Source organism: Numenius arquata, chromosome 6 (genome assembly GCF_964106895.1).
Source record: "Numenius arquata chromosome 6, bNumArq3.hap1.1, whole genome shotgun sequence".
Classification (NCBI taxonomy): Eukaryota; Metazoa; Chordata; class Aves; order Charadriiformes; family Scolopacidae; genus Numenius; species Numenius arquata.
This window is the reverse complement of record NC_133581.1, coordinates 2271933-2290926: the sequence shown is the minus strand read 5'-3', so window position 1 is coordinate 2290926 and position 18994 is coordinate 2271933. Positions and strand designations below refer to the sequence as shown.

The 18994-nt window shown below is 44.3% G+C and overlaps 3 protein-coding genes across 3 annotated transcripts; 1 reads left to right on the top strand and 2 right to left on the bottom strand.

Moving 5' to 3' along the window:
• Positions 1 to 1319: 1319 nt before the first annotated feature.
• On the bottom strand, positions 1320 to 2261 carry LOC141465232 (olfactory receptor 4S2-like). The gene has a single exon (XM_074148527.1). It carries the CDS (start codon positions 2256 to 2258, stop codon positions 1320 to 1322), a length of 939 nt encoding a protein of 312 aa, XP_074004628.1. The 5' UTR covers positions 2259 to 2261.
• A 2659-nt stretch (positions 2262 to 4920) lies between these two features.
• LOC141465181 (olfactory receptor 4S2-like) lies at positions 4921 to 7453 on the bottom strand. The gene is made up of 2 exons (XM_074148425.1): positions 6558 to 7453; positions 4921 to 4954 (listed from the first exon to the last, which is right to left on the bottom strand). Exons 1-2 carry the CDS (start codon positions 7451 to 7453, stop codon positions 4921 to 4923), a joined length of 930 nt encoding a protein of 309 aa, XP_074004526.1.
• Positions 7454 to 17708: 10255 nt separating this feature from the next.
• On the top strand, positions 17709 to 18737 carry LOC141466087 (proto-oncogene Mas-like). Its single transcript, XM_074149811.1, is given in 1 exon segment — positions 17709 to 18737. A coding segment is annotated over 1 exon segment (1029 nt).
• Positions 18738 to 18994: the final 257 nt, after the last annotated feature.

Here is an 18994-nt window from a genome sequence, read left to right as displayed (position 1 = left end):
CACCTATGACATGAACTCAAGGTCTTGGAAAGGTATTAGACAGAAGAGCTCCTTTAAATGAAATTAATTCAAGCAAGAACAGCCATAATTTTAGGGGATAGTAGAGGAGGTTTTTTTTTTTAACCTGGGCATTAATTTGCATGTCTTTTGTTGTCACTGGACGGCTGAGATTATGAGTGTTTGAGGAACCAGCGGCAGGAGGGAGAACAAAACAGAAGCAGATAACACATTCACCAAAAAGTACCAAATACATAAAAATGGGAACATTCAGATTCACCATTGTAGAAAAGCTTTTAACTATTAGCCTGGTGAGCTTTTGAATCATGGTACTGACATTGAGCTGTAATCATAGGAATTATTATGACTGGAAATTGCACTGACAGGGGAAGGAGAGAAGATTCCCCTCTTGTTATCGGTGTCAGCAAATGACCAAACTTGTGCCCAGCACCAGCTAACTCATGGATTCAGCATATGAAAATGTGGTATTTGTAACAAGGCTTTTACAGGAAGCAGAAAGGGAATGCCAATGGTATGATTGCTTCCAGCAGCAGGCAACAATCAATTTTGCCAACACCTTGGGCCACCATTTCCCAGCTGAACGGGCTACGGAATAGCTGCAGGTTGTCTGACTGAAAGTTCACACTCCAGCTAATAGGAAGCTCTGCCTGGAAAGCATTTTTAATATTTACATATTGGTATTTATTTTTTTTTCTGGCATTTCGGTACAATCTGCCATCTCTCCTTGTTGTGCAGAGATCTAATATAACCTCCTACTTCTCCCATGGTCCTATTTTACCATGAAATGAGTCTCATCCACCCAAAGGCTGCTGACTTTCCTCAGTGGCTTGCTCATGTTAGCACATCAAGATATGTTAAACAGAAGATGCCAATGCTGTGCCCTACTGAAAAACTTGGTACCGCCATCACTCCTTTGTGCAGAAATATAAAATGTAAGGAGATGCTACTCTCCAAAGCTTTTGGGACCTAGTAGGAAAGAACAACCTCTCAAAATACTTGGTTGTTTCTCCTAATGCTGGGAGAAGCCTAGACAAATGCCCAAAGATACAGCTATGAGGTGCCTGAAGGTAAATACCACAGTATCATCCCCCAACGCTCAGGTCTGGTAGCTGACAATAACGTTACATCCTTTTGACTGACAGTTTCCAAAGATGAGTTATATATAGTGTCAACCCTATTCTGAACAGCTGTGCTAAAAGCAGAGCAAAGTTACTGGGAAATCTCCCCTGAACACTTCTCTTCCCCACCCCCCAATGGTTTGTTAAGCTCAACATCATCTTACAAATATGCATGGTGCTGTTTCATTGCTCACTCCACTTCACTTTTCTGCTCCACAACTTTTTCATGGCGTTTTTCACCTCTCCATTTCGGAGGGTGTAGATCAAGGGATTGAGCATAGGCGTGATGATGGTGTAGAACACAGAGATCATCTTGTCAGCTGAGAAGGTGGTGGAAGGGCGCATATAGATGAAAATGCATGGCCCAAAGAACAGAACTACAACAGTGATGTGGGAGGTACAGGTATAGAGTGCTTTGAGGCGCCCTTCGGAAGAGCGTGTCCTCAAAGAAACCAAAATAATTGCATAGGACGCAACAAGAACAACAAAACAGCTCAGGGAAATCACACCGCTATTGGCAGCCACAGTGAGGCCAACAATGTAGGTGTCAGCGCAGGCCAGCTTCAGTAAAGGGTGAACATCACAGAAATAGTGGTCGATCTCATTGGGCCCACAAAACGGCAGCTGAATGGCCAGCAGGGTCTGCACCATGGAGTGCACAAAGCCTCCCACCCAAGAAGCTGCCACCAACCAGCCACAGACGTGCTTGTTCACAATATTTGTGTAATGAAGTGGCTTGCATATAGCAATGCAACGATCATAGGCCATCGCTGTGAGAAGGAAGATCTCAGCGCACCCAAAGAAATGGCCCGCAAAGAGTTGAGCTATGCAGCCCGCAAAAGAGATGGTCTTCTTCTCAACAAGGAGGTCATAAATGAGTTTGGGAGCTGTGACAGTAGAGTAACTGATGTCTAAAAAAGACAAGTAGCTCAGGAAGAAGTACATGGGAGAGTTCAGCTGTCCACTTGTCTTTACAGTAATGATGATAAGCAGGTTTCCAAGAATGATAGTGGCATAGAAGAGTAAGAACAATGAGAAGAACACTTTTGCTACTGTCTTGTCTTGCGTCAGTCCAAGAAGGATGAACTCCGTCACATTGGGTTTGTTCTCCACAGACACCATGTAGAGAGGACCTGAAGCAGAGAAAAGAGGCACCAGCTATGGCATTAGACGTGGGACATTATCAGTACCCATACATACTGACCACTGGTATGTTAAATATTAAACATATTTCCTTTGCTGACTTTTCGGGACAGTTTCCACATAAAGTCAATGCTTCCCTCAAGAAATAACAGGGAATATCCAGATCAGAATGTATTATTGACACAGATAATCACAAGCGCAGATTATTTATTTAAGGAGGGTAGTAGAAATAGTACCCTCAGGAATCCTAGTTCTCACCTTTGCCTTTTTTAAAAAAGAAGACTAATTACCAGGTGTCCCCCCCCTTTTACCTTATAAGGTTGATTTGGAAATAAGAGTTGACGAAAAGAGATAGTGCGGCTATAATTCAAGTCTCGACACTTTGATCATGGCCTGAGGAAGGTCCTTGTGCGAGCAGTGATTGTACTTTCCTTTTCAGTCCTCTAAAGGAATGCAGCAGAACTACTTATTGTCTCTCCCACTGTGATAGACCTGAATAAGTCCAGTCACAGAAACAACTGGCTGCTGTTTTCTTGGACCACGTTTCTTACAGTACATGAATGAACTAATCTGGAGCTAATTTGCATTAGTGATGCGTTAGCAGGGGTTTGTACACCTCACCCAGGTGCTGGATGTAGTGTGGAACACCTCATAAACACACCTGTAGTGACAGTGGGGTAATGAATGCACCACTAATGACCCTCCTTTGCACACCAACACCCATGAATTCACTTTTTAGCGTTCCCATGCAGCACACAAGTATCGCTGGTGTTCAATTTATCCATGAAGACAGGGCTAGCAAAGGTGAAATAACCTTGTCTGTGATATCAGCCAGCCCTTGGGGGTCTGAATTCTGTCTGACAACCACAGGACACTCCGTTCTTTCTCCCGAGCTCTCTGCCTCACCTACTGGCTACTTCCCAGCAGAGGAAAGTCTCCTTTGTGTCTCCATCCCTATCTCCATCCCTATCTCCATCCTTATCTTCGTCCCTATCTCCATCCTTATCTCTGTCCTTATCTCCATCAGTGGACGGGAAGCACCGTGGGGAACACCAGAATGTGCATGTCTTGACCAGTGTTGCCTGACATATACAGCTCGGACAACATAAGGCTGAGCACATAGGAAGTGCTGTCGTCAGCTCCTGAGTCCTCTCTGTAACACCGAGAGGACACAATGTCCTTTTGACAGATCTTTCTGGAAACAGCATATAACTGGGGAAAAAAAAAAAAGCAAGTAAGTCACCAACTGAAACAAAGGCTGAAATATCTGTAATTGATTTTTTTTTTTAATAATTCTTGAAATGGACCTCACAAAAGTCACTCACCAGAAATGACTATTTCTAAAAGTAGGATTTCAGTCACGCTTGAACAAAACAAAGGAACAACATCAGAAAACTTACAGAGTTCATATTTGCCGAGAATTCGCTTGCTGTTCCTCCTCTGACTGCCTCCTCTGACCGCCTCCTCTGACCGCCTCCTCTGACCACTTTAGGTGCTTTCATCAGAAGGTCTCAGCTGCTTAGATGTTGTGAAAGCAGCCCACATCTCTGCCAATTCTGAAACCTACAGAAAAGAACAGCCTGACTCTCCATCTGCATTTCTCATTCTGTGAAAAGCAACCTCCAAAAGCACCTACAAGAACAACTATCTCTCACGAGCTGGGGAAATAGTAGCAGAAATATTTAAAGTAAATCATGCAGCAGAAGCACAAGCGTCTCAGGAGTAATGAGATCCCGGAGGCATAAGATGTTTTGTCAGAAATCATCAGTGGACAAGGAGCTAAAAATTGTCCTTTGGATGGCTCTTGGGGTAGTCTCTGGAGAGTGATGTTGGAGTGTGGTCATCCAGACTCTCACACTGCACATGGGTTTGTTTACTTGCTTGTTTGCTGGCTGGCTTTTTAATGCTGTCCAGATAAATAGACTTTATTGGACATGTATTTCTTCTGGAAGAATTTCTGGTTCAAATAAACATCACACCTGGCCACTTGCAAGATTTATATTCACCTTCCCTTTGCAATCAGATGTTCTTGAAGTAAAGATGTCTCTTACACAGGTTATTTATAAAAAATTCTGCATTCTGTCCTAAGGTAATATTTCTCATATGTGTTCTTATTTGTTATTAACTTGTTCTTACCATTGCATGTTGAGAGCACACAAAGGAAATATCGCAACTGTGGCTTAGACATCTGCTGCCCAAATTTGAAACAAGAAGTAAACCAGTAGGTTACGTCAAAAATTTAGAAAGGTTTGTGGTTAGTCCTCACTGCTTATTGGGTATTTTTACTGAGACAATGCAAAACACAGAAGCAACTCTTTAGCCCAGGTATTGAGTTCTTCTAAGAATTCTTACTGAAGCGTAGAGGAGCCTGATGTGGTTTTTAGTAACACCTTCCATAAACTGTGGTGGAATATTTGCCCAGCTGCACCCAGAAGTGAGATGTCCAGAAAAAAAACAACCAACTGGTGTTCACCCCCAAAGCAAAAAAAAAAAAAATCTATTTTTAATATATATATATAAAGATATAAGCCCTAGCTTGCGCTGGGAACACCTTGTAACCTTGAATCCTACTTAAGTCACGTTGAGCTGTAACACAGGTGCGGGTGTTTATAGGGAATGTAAGTGAAGAAATGGAAGTGCTTCACTTACTTTCGGATGGCACCAAGCGGTTTTTCCTTCTTCACCCAGCTGATCTGCTGGTTTTCTGCAGGCAAGGTAGGGACTAGGGCCTCTTGTCTCATGGTGGCTCCTCAGGTGGAGACCCTGAGCTGCTATGGCTTGTCACCCTGTGACAGCTTTGACTGGCACCGCACTGGTTTGGTCTTTCATCCTCACTTTTCTTCTCCTCCCTCCTGCAATAGTGGGTGTACCAGCTGTTCCCATGGAAAACGTGCTTCTTAGAATCAGAGAATCATAGAATCATAGAATTGTCTAGGTTAGAAGGGACCTTTAAGATCATCTAGTTCAACCATCAACCTAACTCTGATAATAAAACCATCACTAAACCATGTCACTAAGCACTATGTCAACCCGTCTTTTACATACCTCCAGGGATGGTGCCTCAACCACTTCCCTGGGCAGCCCATTCCAATGCCTAATAACCCCTTCAGTGTAAACAGTTTTCCTGATATCCAATCTGAACCTCCCATGGCACAACTTGAGACCATTTCCTCTTGTCCCATCACCTGTGACTTGGGAGAAGAGACTGACCCCCGCCTCTCCACACCCTCCTTTCAGGGAGTTGTGGAGAGCAATAAGGTCTCCCCTTCTTCCCTTGTGTGCGTGTGTAAATGTGCTCTGTTGGGCTAGGAGTTGTCTTGCATACTGGAATAGTTCCTGAATAATTATTTTTTTTCCATTGACACATGAAACTGTGCCTCCAAATCCCTTCTTTGGTGATTCCTTCATTTCTTACCTTCAGCAAGGTGTCTTTCATTAGATCTATGATTGTGTATTAGTCTAAACATTAAAATAAAGCATCTGAGTCAGAGCTGAAGCGTAGAGGGGATGGCTGGGAGGATGGCATCATGGACAGGTGAAGAAGATAGAATTACAGAACAGTTTGGGTTGGAAGGAACCTTTGAAGATCATCTAGCCCAAACCCCCCTGCCATGGGCAGGAACACCTTTCACTAGATCAGGTTGCTCAAAGCTCCATCCAACCTGACTTTGACCACTGCAGAAAGGATTTGTTGCACTGGCAGGGGAAGGGGAGAAGCTTCCCCTCCTGTCACCCGCATCAGAAAATGACCCAACTAGCACCCAATATCAGGTTTTTATTTGCTAACCCGTGGCTTCAAGATATCACAACGGGGTCCTCATTTCTGCAAGCAGAAAGGGCCCTCTGTTTCCAGCAGCAGGTGACCATAGTCCTCTCTTTCCCAGCTGAATGGATCACAGAGCAGATGGAGTTCCCGTGAAAGTTTATTCCTGAGTAATGGGATGCTCTACCTGGACAACATTTTCAGTATTTTTCATAGTATTTATTTAAATACTCGTGTTTCAGTTAGTGCTCAAGAGCTCTGAGCCTGTGCTAGTTGACAAGAGAATAGAAAGGGAATGCCTGCTTGTCACGGAATTCACAAAGTCTTTCAAATTAAAAAATGAACCTTCAGTGTCTTCCTAATTACAGCAGGAACTAACAGCAAGCTCTTCTTTGAAAGGCCGTTCTGGGGGAGTTTTCACAAAAGAGATCCCATGCTTGATTTTCTCCAACCCTTTGGAAACATTACCACAGCTCTACACCTTTCCCTTTCCACTTCCCACTTTTCCACTCCACAGTTTTCTCATGGCACTCTTCACCTCCCCGTTTCTTAGCGTGTAGATGAGTGGGTTCAGCATGGGGGTGATGACAGTGTAAAACACTGCCACGCTCTTGTCCTCCGACAGATGGCTGGACGGACGGATGTAGATGAAGGTGCATGGCCCGAAGAAGAGAATCACCACAGTGATGTGGGACCCACAGGTGGAGAGGGCCTTGTACCGCCCTTCCGATGTTTGACTTCTCAAGGAAAGCAGGATGACAACATAGGACATGACCAGGATGAAGAAACAGCTCAGAGTTATCATTCCACTGTTGGCCACAACGATGACGCCCACAGCATAGGTGTTGGTACAGGCCAGTTGTAGTAGGGGGTGGACATCACAGAAGTAGTGGTCAATTTTGTTAGGGCCACAGAAGGGGAGCTGAGTGGTTAGAAGAGTCTGCACTATGGAGTGCAGGAAGCCTCCTACCCACGAGCCGATGACCATCCGGCCACACACGCGCCTGATCATGATGGTGGTGTAGTGGAGAGGTCTGCAGATGGCAACGTAGCGATCGTAGGCCATCACCGTGAGGATGAAGATCTCCGTGCAGCCAAAGAAATGCACCCCAAACAGCTGAGCCATGCAACCCACAAAGGAGATGGTTTTATTTTCAACAAGGAAGTCGGCAATCATTTTGGGAGCTGTGACGGAAGAGTAACAGATATCTACAAAGGACAGGTAGCAGAGGAAGAAATACATGGGGGAGTTCAGATGTTGACTGCTAATTACAGTGATAACAATGAGCAGATTTCCTGCCAAAATAATAATATAGAAGAACAGAAACATCACAAAAAATATTTTCTGCACTCCTTGATTCTCTGAGAGGCCCAGAAGAATGAACTCCTTCACACTGCTTGTATTCTCCATGTCAATCAGTTGGGCGGCAAGATGCAATGTACAGGCCTAAGCACATGGAAAAATAAAGACAAGTGATTCGTCAGGTTTTTTTCATTATTAACAATAAATTCTTTATCAGAAGTGCACACAGACTAAGAAATGTATAGGATTAGTATTAAGTTTACGAAGTGGTTTTCTTGGGTTTTTTTTCTTCCACCCCCTAGGTTTTTAGTTCTCCTTGCATGAGACTTCAGCTATGGTTGTTACCTCACTGTGATACATCCCTCCATCCTGGTCCTCCAGGATTTTGAAGGGCTGGGTCTATGGCTGGTGTAACAAGGACAAATCCAGAGCTTCCACCTCGAGCTACAGATACTTACAAGCACGTTTGCCCTCAGTGCAGACCAAGTCCATGATAACAATCTTTGTAAAAGCAGTGCCTTTAAGAACATCTGAAAGTATTCCTTGGAATGCTGAATTATTTTATAAGTAAAAATGGTCTTTGGATTGTTGTTCAGAGAAAATGAAATGAAACCACTCACAGAGAAAAAAAGAATCTCATGCGTATATACATTTTGAAACATAAATTTGCAGCTTCACGGGCTGAACAAGGAGTTCTGGGGAAATTATCTATCATGGTGAAAACAGCAAACAATTTCACATACGACTTACTTGAGTATTTAGCTTGCTCTAAATCTCACCAACGTTCCTTTGAGAGGAAGGAAGGATGAAAGGATTTTTTCAGATCTTTTGTCTTAACATCGTATGAATTTTACTTTATACTGATTTGTGATACACTCTGAGGGATATTCTTGAGGGTTAATTTCTGTTTAGTGAAGCCAATCTAGCTGGTGGTCAAAGTCTCTCTATTGGCAGAACAGCTAAACTAAGGTCCTTTACAGAACCTTTTCTTTTTCCATTAAGAGGAGCATAAGTAAATTAACATCACCAGGGTAAAGTTAACTTCAGAGAAGTTAACTTTTTGTCCCCTGAAAGTAGCTCAGAGCTTTCCATAATGCCATGCCTGTCTTTTGGGTATGCTGTGTCTGAACTCCTTATTTCTAGACATTTCTACACTTCTACAGTTTCTCTTTTCAGACATGGTCACGTTCCAGCGTGAATGTGGGCCTCCTTTGGTTTGGCCTGTTCCAGCTGTAGCCCCCCCGGAGCAGTACACATCACAAGTAAATAAATAATCCACATCTTTAAAAAAACTTAGTCCTTAACATTGCCAATTTGCCATTATGAACCCAGAGACCAGAGTTGCTTTGGTCAAGGAAGCGTGGAAACCACTAGATTAAATTCTTTGCAGAGTTTAACCAAAAATAGGCACCTCTTAGAAACAAAATATCAGCTGTATGGGATTCATCCCAGTATCAAAACATTCCCAGTCGACTGCTGTTAAAAATCACCACTGCAAGTCCTGCCCAATGACAACACAAGCAGCTCCCCGTTTGCGCAGGTGATCTGAGCAGATCTGTGAAACCTTTCAGTTAATTCACGTTATCTACCACCTATTTAAAATTACAGCAAAATCAGAAAGTCTTGTGCAGGCAAAAACTGACTAAGCATCCGCAGGAAACAGTGAAATGGAGAAAAAACAAAAATTGCTCTCAAACCCACAAAGTAAAGCCTAGAGAGGAAGTTGGGAAAGTTAGGGACTTTTACTGTACTTACAGCTGTACCACCAGTAGGTAAAAGATATTCAAGAAGGGACGTAAAATTTACATGGATAATTCATTTTCTGATATATCTTAAAAAAAAAAAAAGATCATAGAATCATAGAATGGTTCAAGTTGGAAGGGACAGAATCACAGAATCTTCATGGTTGGAAAGGACCTCTGAGATCACCGAGTCCAACCGTAGACTTAAAGACCTTAAAGACCATCTCATTCCACCCCCCTGCCCTGGGCAGGGACACCTCCCACTAGACCAGGTTGCTCAAAGCCCCATCCAACCTGGCCTTCAACCCCTCCAGGGATGGGGGAGCCTCAGCTTCTCGGGGCAACCTGGGCCAGGGTCTCACCACCCTCAGAGTGAAAAATTTCTTCCCAAGATCTCATCTAATTCTGTCCTCTTCCAGTTTGAAACCTCTACCCTTCATCCTACCACTACATGCCCTTGTAAAAAGTCCCTCCCCAGCTTTCCTGGAGCCCCTTTAGGGACTGGAAGGGACTCTAAGGTCTCCCCAGAGCCTTCTCTTCTCCGGGCTGAACAACTTTTCTGCCTTCTGTAGGGCAATTCATGACCAGCCTAAGGTGTCTACTTAAAGATGTGATGAATTACATGCTAGAGGGGCCTATTTCTTTCTGTTGTTTCTAAGACTAGAACAACTACTTCAGTAGAGGATTCCCACAAGTTATGTCTCTTCTACAAGTATCTTTTCAGGGAGAGACTAGAGGTATATGATGTACTGCAATCAATTGCAAAATAACATAAAACCAATGTGGACTGCTAACATTTCAAAAAGGATGAGAATTGCACCACCTCCTTACTGCAAGCATTCATCCCTAAAATCTCAGGTGGTTAATGGGAAACAAAATAATAAAATAACCTAATCTGTGACTACAGAACTTGCTCTGTGCATGGTTCCAGCCACAGACAGTTAATAAATTTAGTGAAAATTTCTTTTTGTATTTTCACATTTGTTCAAGAAGAAGGGAAAGAAAAGAGGAAAGGAAATCAGGAAAAGAAAAGAAGAAAGGAAACAAAAACAGAAAAGAAATAATCCAGAGAACCTGGAAAACCTACCTCCTCTGTTCTTGTAGATCTAATTTTTTGAGTAAGGGCTGTATGATTTTATCTCCTCAACACCTGCCTTCCCGGGGAGGAATGTGTTAGCACACAGAGTCTTTAAAGAACATAGAATGGCTTCTGGAAAGCTTCCAACATTTGCTTAGGAGGTGCCTTTTACTATATAATCCCATCTAATTTAATTTCTTGCTTTTCTGTATCACAAGTGTGATTTTGGTATTTCCTGCCTATGTGATGGGCTGTCTGGATTGCCTGGCCTGGCCTGTGTGCACCGAAGGATGCATTCCCAACCCGGCAGGAGAAAGAAGGCTGAGAAGAAAGCTGTTTAAGTAGCACTCTGTAACCGTCTCCAAGGAAATCTCCCACCTGAAGGGCTCTTGGGTCTGGAGGAGGGAGGCGCGGAGGCTTAATGAAAGGAAGGTACAAAAAGAAGGGCTAAAGAAGGAGAAGTTGATTCTGTCCTCACTGAAAAGTTCAAGCAAAGATATATTAAAGAAATAGCCATCAGTCCATGATAATGGTATTATGAAAGCATTTCAGGATTTCTCCAGTAGAAGTAACAGCCAATGGATTAGCCAATGGATCAATAGAATTAAACTGGAGAAGCATGTGCAGTGACCCAGTCCAGTTAACCCTTTCCAGAGTCACAGCATCATAGAATAGTTCGTTGGAAGGGACCTTCAAGATCATCGAGTTCCAACACCCTGCCATGGGCAGGGACACCTCCCACCAGACCAGGTTGCTCAAAGCCCTGTCCAATGTGGCCTTGAACACCTCCAGGGACGGAGCATCCACAACTTCTCTGGGGAAAGCCATGCTTTATGGTTCTCCCAAGTGTAGAGGCCCATTAGACCCACTGCTTTGGCTTGCTAGCATTGTGAGTAATAAAACAGATACTTCACATCTGCGTGTATTCTGAAAAGAAAACACATAAACACCAAATCTTCATTTTAAAAGAGTTAGAGAGATTTCTAGTAGTGAGAGAGATGCCATGCTCTGTGGATGGTAATGGTTACCTGTCACTGTAGTCTTTAAGCACACTTCTCTTAGTAGTGGCTATGCTCAAGTTTTCAAAGAGACAGCAGATAGTCTGGGTTACTTCTTGATGACCCTTCAAGTCCTATTTTGCATGAAATTTCATCACTGGCAATCCAGTGAATAAAGCTTCTTGCAAAAACTTGCATGTTCTTGCAAAGGTCAGCGAATTGCAGAGTAAGTAAAAAAATTCCTTCTTTTACAAATGGGGAAACCGAGGGAGGAAGTCAGCTCTTTTATGCCTACGGAAGTCAGCTGAGTTGAGTCTTTGTCACTCTGGGCTCTCCTATGGAAGGAAATAGACCTCTCCAGAAACTGACTCACCTGATCTATCTCAGACCTGATTTTAGGATGGGGTTAGGTCTAAAATAAACATCTAGAATTTGAACAAAAGTTGCATCCAAAGAGTTACAGACAATGGCTTGATGTCCAAGTAGAAACCAGCAATGAGTGGTGTCCCTCAAGGGTCCATAGTGGGACCAATACTATTTAATATCTTCATCATTGATATAGACAGTGGGATCGAGTGCACCCTCAGTGAGTTTGCAGATGACACCAAGCTGAGTGGTGCAGCTGATACACTTGAGGGAGGGGATGCCATCCAAATGATCTTAACAGGCTTGAGGAATGGGCCCATGAGAACCTCATGAAGTTCAGCAAGGCCAAGTACAGGGTCATGCACCTGGGTCGAGGCAATTCCCAATATCAGTACAGACTGGGGGAAGAAGGTATTGAGAGCAGCCCTGCAGACAAGGACTTGGGGATACTGGTAGATGAAAAATTCAACATGAGTCGACAATGTGGGGTTGCAGCCCAGAAAGCCAACCGTATCCTGGGCTCCATAAAAAGAAGCGAGACCACCAGGTTGAGGGACGTGATTTTCCCTGTTTGGTGAGATCCCATCTGGAGTAGTGTGTCCAACTCTGGAGTCCTCAGTACGAGACAAACATAGACCTGTTAGAGTGAGTCCAGAGGAGGGCCACGAAAACGATCCAAAGGCTGGAACATCTCTCTTATGAAGAAGGCTAAGAAGAGAAGGCTCCTCCAGACCCTCTTGTGGCCTTTCAATATATATAGGGGGCTCATAAGAAAGACAGAGAAAGGCTTTTCAACAAGGCTCGTAGTGACAAGACGAGACAAGGGGCAACGGTTTTAAACTGAAAAAGAGTAAATTTAGATTGGACACAAGGAAGAAATTGTATTGGACACAAGGAAGAAATTATGAGTGTGGTGAGACACTGGCCCAGGTTGCCCAGAGAAGCTGTGGCTGCCCCATCCCTGGAGGGGTTCAAGGCCAGGCTGGAGGGGGCTTTGAGCAACCTGGTCTGGTGGGAGGTGTCCCTGCCCATAGTAGGGGGTTGGAACTCAATGATCTTTAAAGGTGCCTTCCAACCCAAACCATCCTGGTTCTATGCAATCTTGCTGTCAAGACAAGCCTCATTTTTCTTAACTTTAAACTTCTGCAGCCAAAGGTGAATCTACGAAACACAATAAAGTGAATAGATATGCCAATTCATGCATCAGTTCAACTCAGACTCATCACTGTTCTGAAGTCTACCGTGTATTTTTAGGTTCTTACTTATGGGTGTCAATAAACAAGTCGTTTCATCCACTACCCATTACTCTGTTGACATTTCTTGAAATATAGAATGGTCCAATAACAACCAAGGTAATCTAACCATCTCCCGACATGGAATCCAAATGATCTATGCAATGCATATGAAAATCCCCAAATTAACGAGGAAGTTAAATACTGCTCCAGGTGAAAATAGTCCTGTAATTTAAATATCATCTTACACTGGAGCCTGGAGTTCTGGCCAGGTTAATAAGGGTCAAGAGTAGTCACTACAGGAAACAGAGTATTGGGTAAGAAAGTAAAAACAATCTTACAATCTTTGGGAAAGGAAGAGGAACAACAAATGACAGAAGCAGCTAAAGATGAACCATCGGGTATCTTGCCTGCTAAGCTCATTTGGGCCAGATCTGCCAGTTTTGGTACCCACTGACACACATGGCAGCAATTTGGCCAGTGTCATACTCCTGTCCTTTTGTTTCCCTAGCCAAATGAACTAGCAGAAGTGACTTAATGCACAAGCCCAAAATAAGAGTTGCTGGTATCTCCTGTTGCAAAATAGTTCCCTCTAAAGATGAGCTTACTGCCAGGAAAGGAGAAAGGTGTTTTCTCCATTTTCACTCCACTTACTTTGGCAGGTGGAGCTGGACATCATGGTGGTGGTAGCTCACACACATGGAAGGACTGTGCATGGTGAGAAGATGAGTGAGGTGTTGCGGGTGGGTAGCGAATGCTGGCAAGGGGCTGCCTTGACAGAGGTGAGGTGGTGAAAAGGTGTGAATTTGATGGAGGGCAGGATGGGGCTGAGGCGCTGTTTGGGGAGGGGAGGCTGTGAAACTGGAAATGGAGGCTGGAGGCTGTCTTGAGGGATTTTGTGAAATGGGAGGTGTGGTGAAGGACTGTGATGAAAGACAGTGTGAAGTGACAGGTGATACTGTGGGGTGTGAAGTTGCCTTGAAAGAGCTGCTGACATCAGAAATGGGCACTCAGTATTGAATGCAGCACAAGCAGAGGTTGGGCAGTTGTAGCTTCTGAGACATGGGGTAAGGCTATGGAGGTTGGGTGGACCCTCCTCCAGGAAAGGTTGTGTGAAGCAGTAGGGCTAAGTAGGCTGGTAACTTGAGTTGGGAGAGGCTGTGGGTCAGAAGAGGCCACTCTGTGGTGATGGGGGTGCTCAGGCCAGTTTAGCAGGTACAATAGGCCTTTGGGGAATGAGAAGTTGTGCTGCGGGATGTTGTGAAATTGCCAGCAGGCATTATGGAAGAGGACTGACCATTTCTCAATCTGCGTGACCCTCAGCAGCAGTAAGGCATCCTCTACAAGGTCTGTGAAACCAGAGCAGCTCAGGGACGGGAGCAGTAAACAAAGCATCGGTGCAAGAGTCAAGGTATAATTTTGCACAGACAGTTCTTGTTTTCTTTGTATTGTCAGACTGGCTGAAGAAGGGAGAAGTAGAAGCATGACAGTGATAGGTTTTGTAGAAAGAAGGAAGGGGGAAGTGGTTCAAATCTAAGTGACCATGCACAACAAACTAGCTATTTCCCCAAGAGAGTGATTGGCTGGCTGTCAGGTGTCACGTTGAAAAGACCGTGGCTTTTTAAACAGTGTCCAACTAGCCCAGCGCTACAGTACGACACAAGGATTTTCTCTGGACCCTATGTCACAGAACTCAGGTGACAATTGTACCCAGTGGACCCACACCACTGCTGCAAATCAGTCACTGAAATTCCAAGGAATCCACAAAAAGGTGAGAAATTTCTAGATGGTATCTTTGTCGTTGCACTTCATCTAATGCTTTCTGCCGTGCTTTTGGAGAGAGGGTGAGGGGAAGGGAGGAGGAAAAAAAATTGAAGGAAAGGAGATCCAACATTTTCTTCTCCTGCTGGTTAGAAATTGGCTATAGGTAAGAAATTGTCTTGATCATTTTCAAGATAAGGAGAGCTTCATTCTGGGGACCCTTTTCCTTGAACAAGTGCTATTGAATTGCTCTAAATACACCTCTGTAATACAACATGCCATTATTCAGAGACCTAGGATTAGCAGTTTTGGTCTTAAATGATCACTCAAGTTTAGCCAAGAAAATACAACATCATAACTTTGTGTCCATAGTCTAAAACGTCTTTGTGGTGTCAAGATTGTTTAGACTGACATCTGCCACATGAACTACATGGCACTCAGCATGCAAATCACAGGAAGGATGTTTAATCTCAAGAGAGAAGACGACCACCCAGACTCAGCCTGCTGCTGTTTGACGCAAGCTTTCACTAACTAGTTTCGTTAAGGAAGCAGACTCACATCTTGAATGTGTCTTGGAGACACAAATGTGTCTTGGAGACAAGAAGAAATCAGTGTTTCCAAGGTCATAAATGATTAGAGAACTGTGAGTGACTTTTTTCGGTATTCTTTTCCATGGTCTACAGAAGTCAGAGAAGGATTCTTTCACTTTCATCACAGTGGAAGGTAAATTTATTGATGTTTTGCCATATATCCACCCAGTGTCCATTACAGCCGTATCTGTACCTGGCGATATGATCAATGGCACAGGACAATGTCATTTAACATTAGGAAATACGCTTGACAAGCTTAAGTTAGCTGATTGCCTGTGATTCCCTGAATGCCCGTTGGAGAGAGACATGCTTCTGGAGGATGGGGTCAATCGCCTTCTGGAGGTGGCTGCTGCAAGGAGGTAGAAGAGCTGCTGCTTTCCTAAAACAGACATCTGGTCAGAAGGCTGGAGTGGGCTCAGAGAGAGCTTAAGTGATGCTGAAATATTCATGTCCTCTTCAAATCAATTGGAAATTTGCTTCAGATAGCTTGTGGCAGAGGACAGTGCTGCATTGGGTCTTCTAAAGGCTAGGAAACCATTTAACCACTGGCTCTGCCTTTCTCCTCACATCAGCCTTGATCCACAGAATTAGAGGCTGCTCCAGCTGCTTTCTATTGTGAATCAAGGTCTGACAATTTGCTGCCACCCCAAAAGCAGGTAGCGAGGAAGCGAACAAAGTCATCAGGCTGTATCTTCTCAATTTGCTTGCTACAAATGCTCAGGGAAGAGGCAGCCTTGCTGGTGATGTTGGTCAGGCAGTACACTGCTCGGCCCAGATGAGGAAAGAGAAGGTGAGTTTGAATCAAGGCATGTTCCTGTTGTGAAACTGCATTGCAACAGAGATTCTGAGCATTCTGAAGGAGATGACGGGGTTTGTTTTCTGTAGTTCCTCTCAATATGTACTGAAATTCTTTCTTTAGAGACCAGTCGTCTCTAAAGTCTTAACGCTAGAAGCACTCAAGGTCCAGTAGCAGCCGAGGATGGAATCATCCAGCTTCCTATAGAAGGGTATGGTGCAGTGCCAGAAGCTCCCTGCTTTCGGTCACCCCTAAAGGTTTCACATCCTGCAAAGCCTTGGTGAAGTTGAGGGTGGAATTCACCTCAGCCAACTTCAGCTGGCCACACACTAATCCTCTCGCTGACGCTGGCACTCTGCAACGTAGCTGCAGTCGGCAAAGACAGTCAGGTGGCCGCACACCTACCGAAGACAGGTAGAATAAAATATATTACCGTTGGTGGTGCTTGTAACCCTCCATTAATTCAAACAGCAGCTTTAAAGGTGATGTTAAATGAGCTGTTTGCATTTTTAATGGTGAAAACCAGATTTAACGGTCCCAGCTGGATTCCCAACCAAGCAACGTGCTGGCAAACGTGCCTTCCAGGGACTAATGCAGCAAGATTGTCTACGTTGCTCCAGGCCATCATCTGGCCAAGGAAATGACCTGCATCGGGCATTTATCTTGCCTCTATCCACACAGTGTGTCTGGGGTGCTGAGATGAAACGATAATGATTCAATCTGTCACATTCATCGTGATGTTCCTTCATTTATGATTCCATGATTTTGCTTGTTTATGGAAGTCTGTCTCCAACTGCGCAGCAGCATTTTGCAAAGAGAGAACAGACTATTCACACTGGTTAGACTGTTCAGTGATTCACATCTTCCCAGCTCTCCCCATTTTGACTTGTTCCTCTGTCTTTCAAGACACTTCTCTACCTTCCCACATGAAAATTAATAGCTGGTGAGGAGAGAGGAAGAGAGTCATGCTGTTTGCCCTCGTCAGACAAAAAAAAAAAAAAAAAGGTGTGAAATCTATTTTTCAACTTTTTTGGGGGTCAAGATTCTCATTCAGATCCCAGTATCATGGTGGAAGAAGCAAGGTGAGCTGCCTCGGGGAATGGGGAGAAAGAATTATTTTAGCCATAATTCCAATGTCCTGGGACAGTAAGACATTTTGTCCCACACACGGTTCTCACGGATTCTCTCTGAGAAATATTATGATATGATATTATGGGCTGACTCTGTTGGACTGAATTGTTTATTGTCTGTACATAGGGCTCTGTACCACATTAAACTGCATTTTATTGAAACAGAAATCAGTCATGGACATAAAAAAACTACCAGCTATTTTGAGTACGCTCTACCATGTTTCCTGGGCATATGCATAGGACAAAACCCGATCAGCTTTCGTGCTGATTAAACTTCTGTGCTGATTGCCTAGAACTTTCACACACTTTTGGCAAGATTTGTCTGACCTAATTCTAGCTACATGAAGCAAAGATAATTATCCCAGAGTTGTTAACACTGGGTTCTCTTTTTATTCAGACAAGAGGTACTTTTCGGACATGATTAATCTAAGCTATAATTGCTTCTTAAGATATTTGTCAATACTGACTGCAAAAAGGACCCCCTAGAAATGAATTTTAAAAAGGGAGAAATACACTGCAATCTAACTTTTTCTACATGTCATATAGAATTTGGCCTTAGATACTTGGCCTTTGAACAACACTCTGTGCTCAGAGTCCAAACACGGCAATCCCTAAATCAAGCTCTGGTGACAAAGAACTGGAACAAGTCCAGAAACACCACCAGGTCACCATGAAGGAAAAGTGACACTGGAGTTACCACCTCTCTCCTCTCTGCTTACAGGTCTCTCTGAAATCCCCCATTATGGATTCTTCAGCTACATCGATCTTCCTTCCAACTGCAGCCAGCCAGGCTCATGGGACGAATCACAGCGGGGCTGTGGGAAAGCCAGAGGCATCATATGCTGTCCTCAAGTTCATGGAGAGCTTCTGCCTTATCAGCGCTGCCTGTGGGATGGTGGGAAATGGCATGGTCCTTTGGTACCTTGGCTTCCGCATCCGGAGAAACCACTTCACAGTCTACATCCTGAACCTGGCCGCTGCTGACTTCGGGTATCTCCTCTGCATCGCCATCGAGACGGTTCAGTACCTGATGCAGTTCAACGTGGGGGTGCAGTTTGGCATATTCCTCTTCCTGGACCTTTTCATGTATGGGACCGGCTTGTATCTCCTCACCGCCATCAGCATTGAGCGGTGCCTGTCTGTGCTTTGTCCCATCTGGTGCCGAAGCCACCGCCCAACGCTCTTGTCCGGCATCATCTCCGGCCTGCTCTGGGGTCTCTCCTTCCTACTGAACACTCTGGGGTATGTTTTGTGTACCCTTCGCCCCTCTGCCAAGAGCTGCCAGCTCATGCTCATCACCATTGGAGCCTTGGACTTCCTCTTCTGCACGCCCCTCCTGCTGCTCTTCAGCCTGATTCTCTTCCTCAGAGTCAAATGCAGCTCCCAAAACATCCCAACAGGCAGGCTCTTCACTGTCATCATGCTCACTGTCCTCTTCTTCCTCATTTTCGCTGTGCCACTGAGCGTCCTGATCCTCTTTGACTTCTTGGGCTACAAATTCCTCTACTCCCCGGAGATCGGCTTTGTGCTGTCCTGCGTGAACAGCAGTCTCAACCCCGTCATCTACTTCCTTGTGGGGAGCTACAGGGATCGGAGAATCAAGTTCACCCTCAAGCTGGCATTCCAGAGAGCCTTTGAAGATTCAGCAGACGACAAAGACGAACGGGAAACCCGTGACACAATGACTATGTCCTCCTAGTACCCTGCTGTGCCTAAGACAGTAGCACTGGTCTGGAGCTGAGGGATGATAGTTTACAGAAATGAAGAACTCTGAGATACTGGGGAAGGTTTATCTCACCTAACCTTTGGCATCTTCATTATAGACCTCTACCTTTTAGCTAGTGATTTTAAGTTCCATCTGAGGTCGGTGAAAACACATAAGCACCTGGACACACAATTTATCTGACTTGTATTAGGACCACATTAAAAGTGCCTATTTCTTTTCAGTGGCCATAA

Coding starts and splice junctions, on each gene's coding strand:
- LOC141465232 (XM_074148527.1), bottom strand. CDS start 2,258: ATGGTGTCTGTGGAGAACAAACCCAATGTGACGGAGTTCATCCTTCTT.
- LOC141465181 (XM_074148425.1), bottom strand. CDS start 7,453: ATGGAGAATACAAGCAGTGTGAAGGAGTTCATTCTTCTGGGCCTCTCA. Junction 4,955..6,557: donor AAGAGTGCCATGAGAAAACT/GTGGAGTGGAAA, acceptor TGGGTGAAGAAG/GAAAAACCGCTTGGTGCCAT.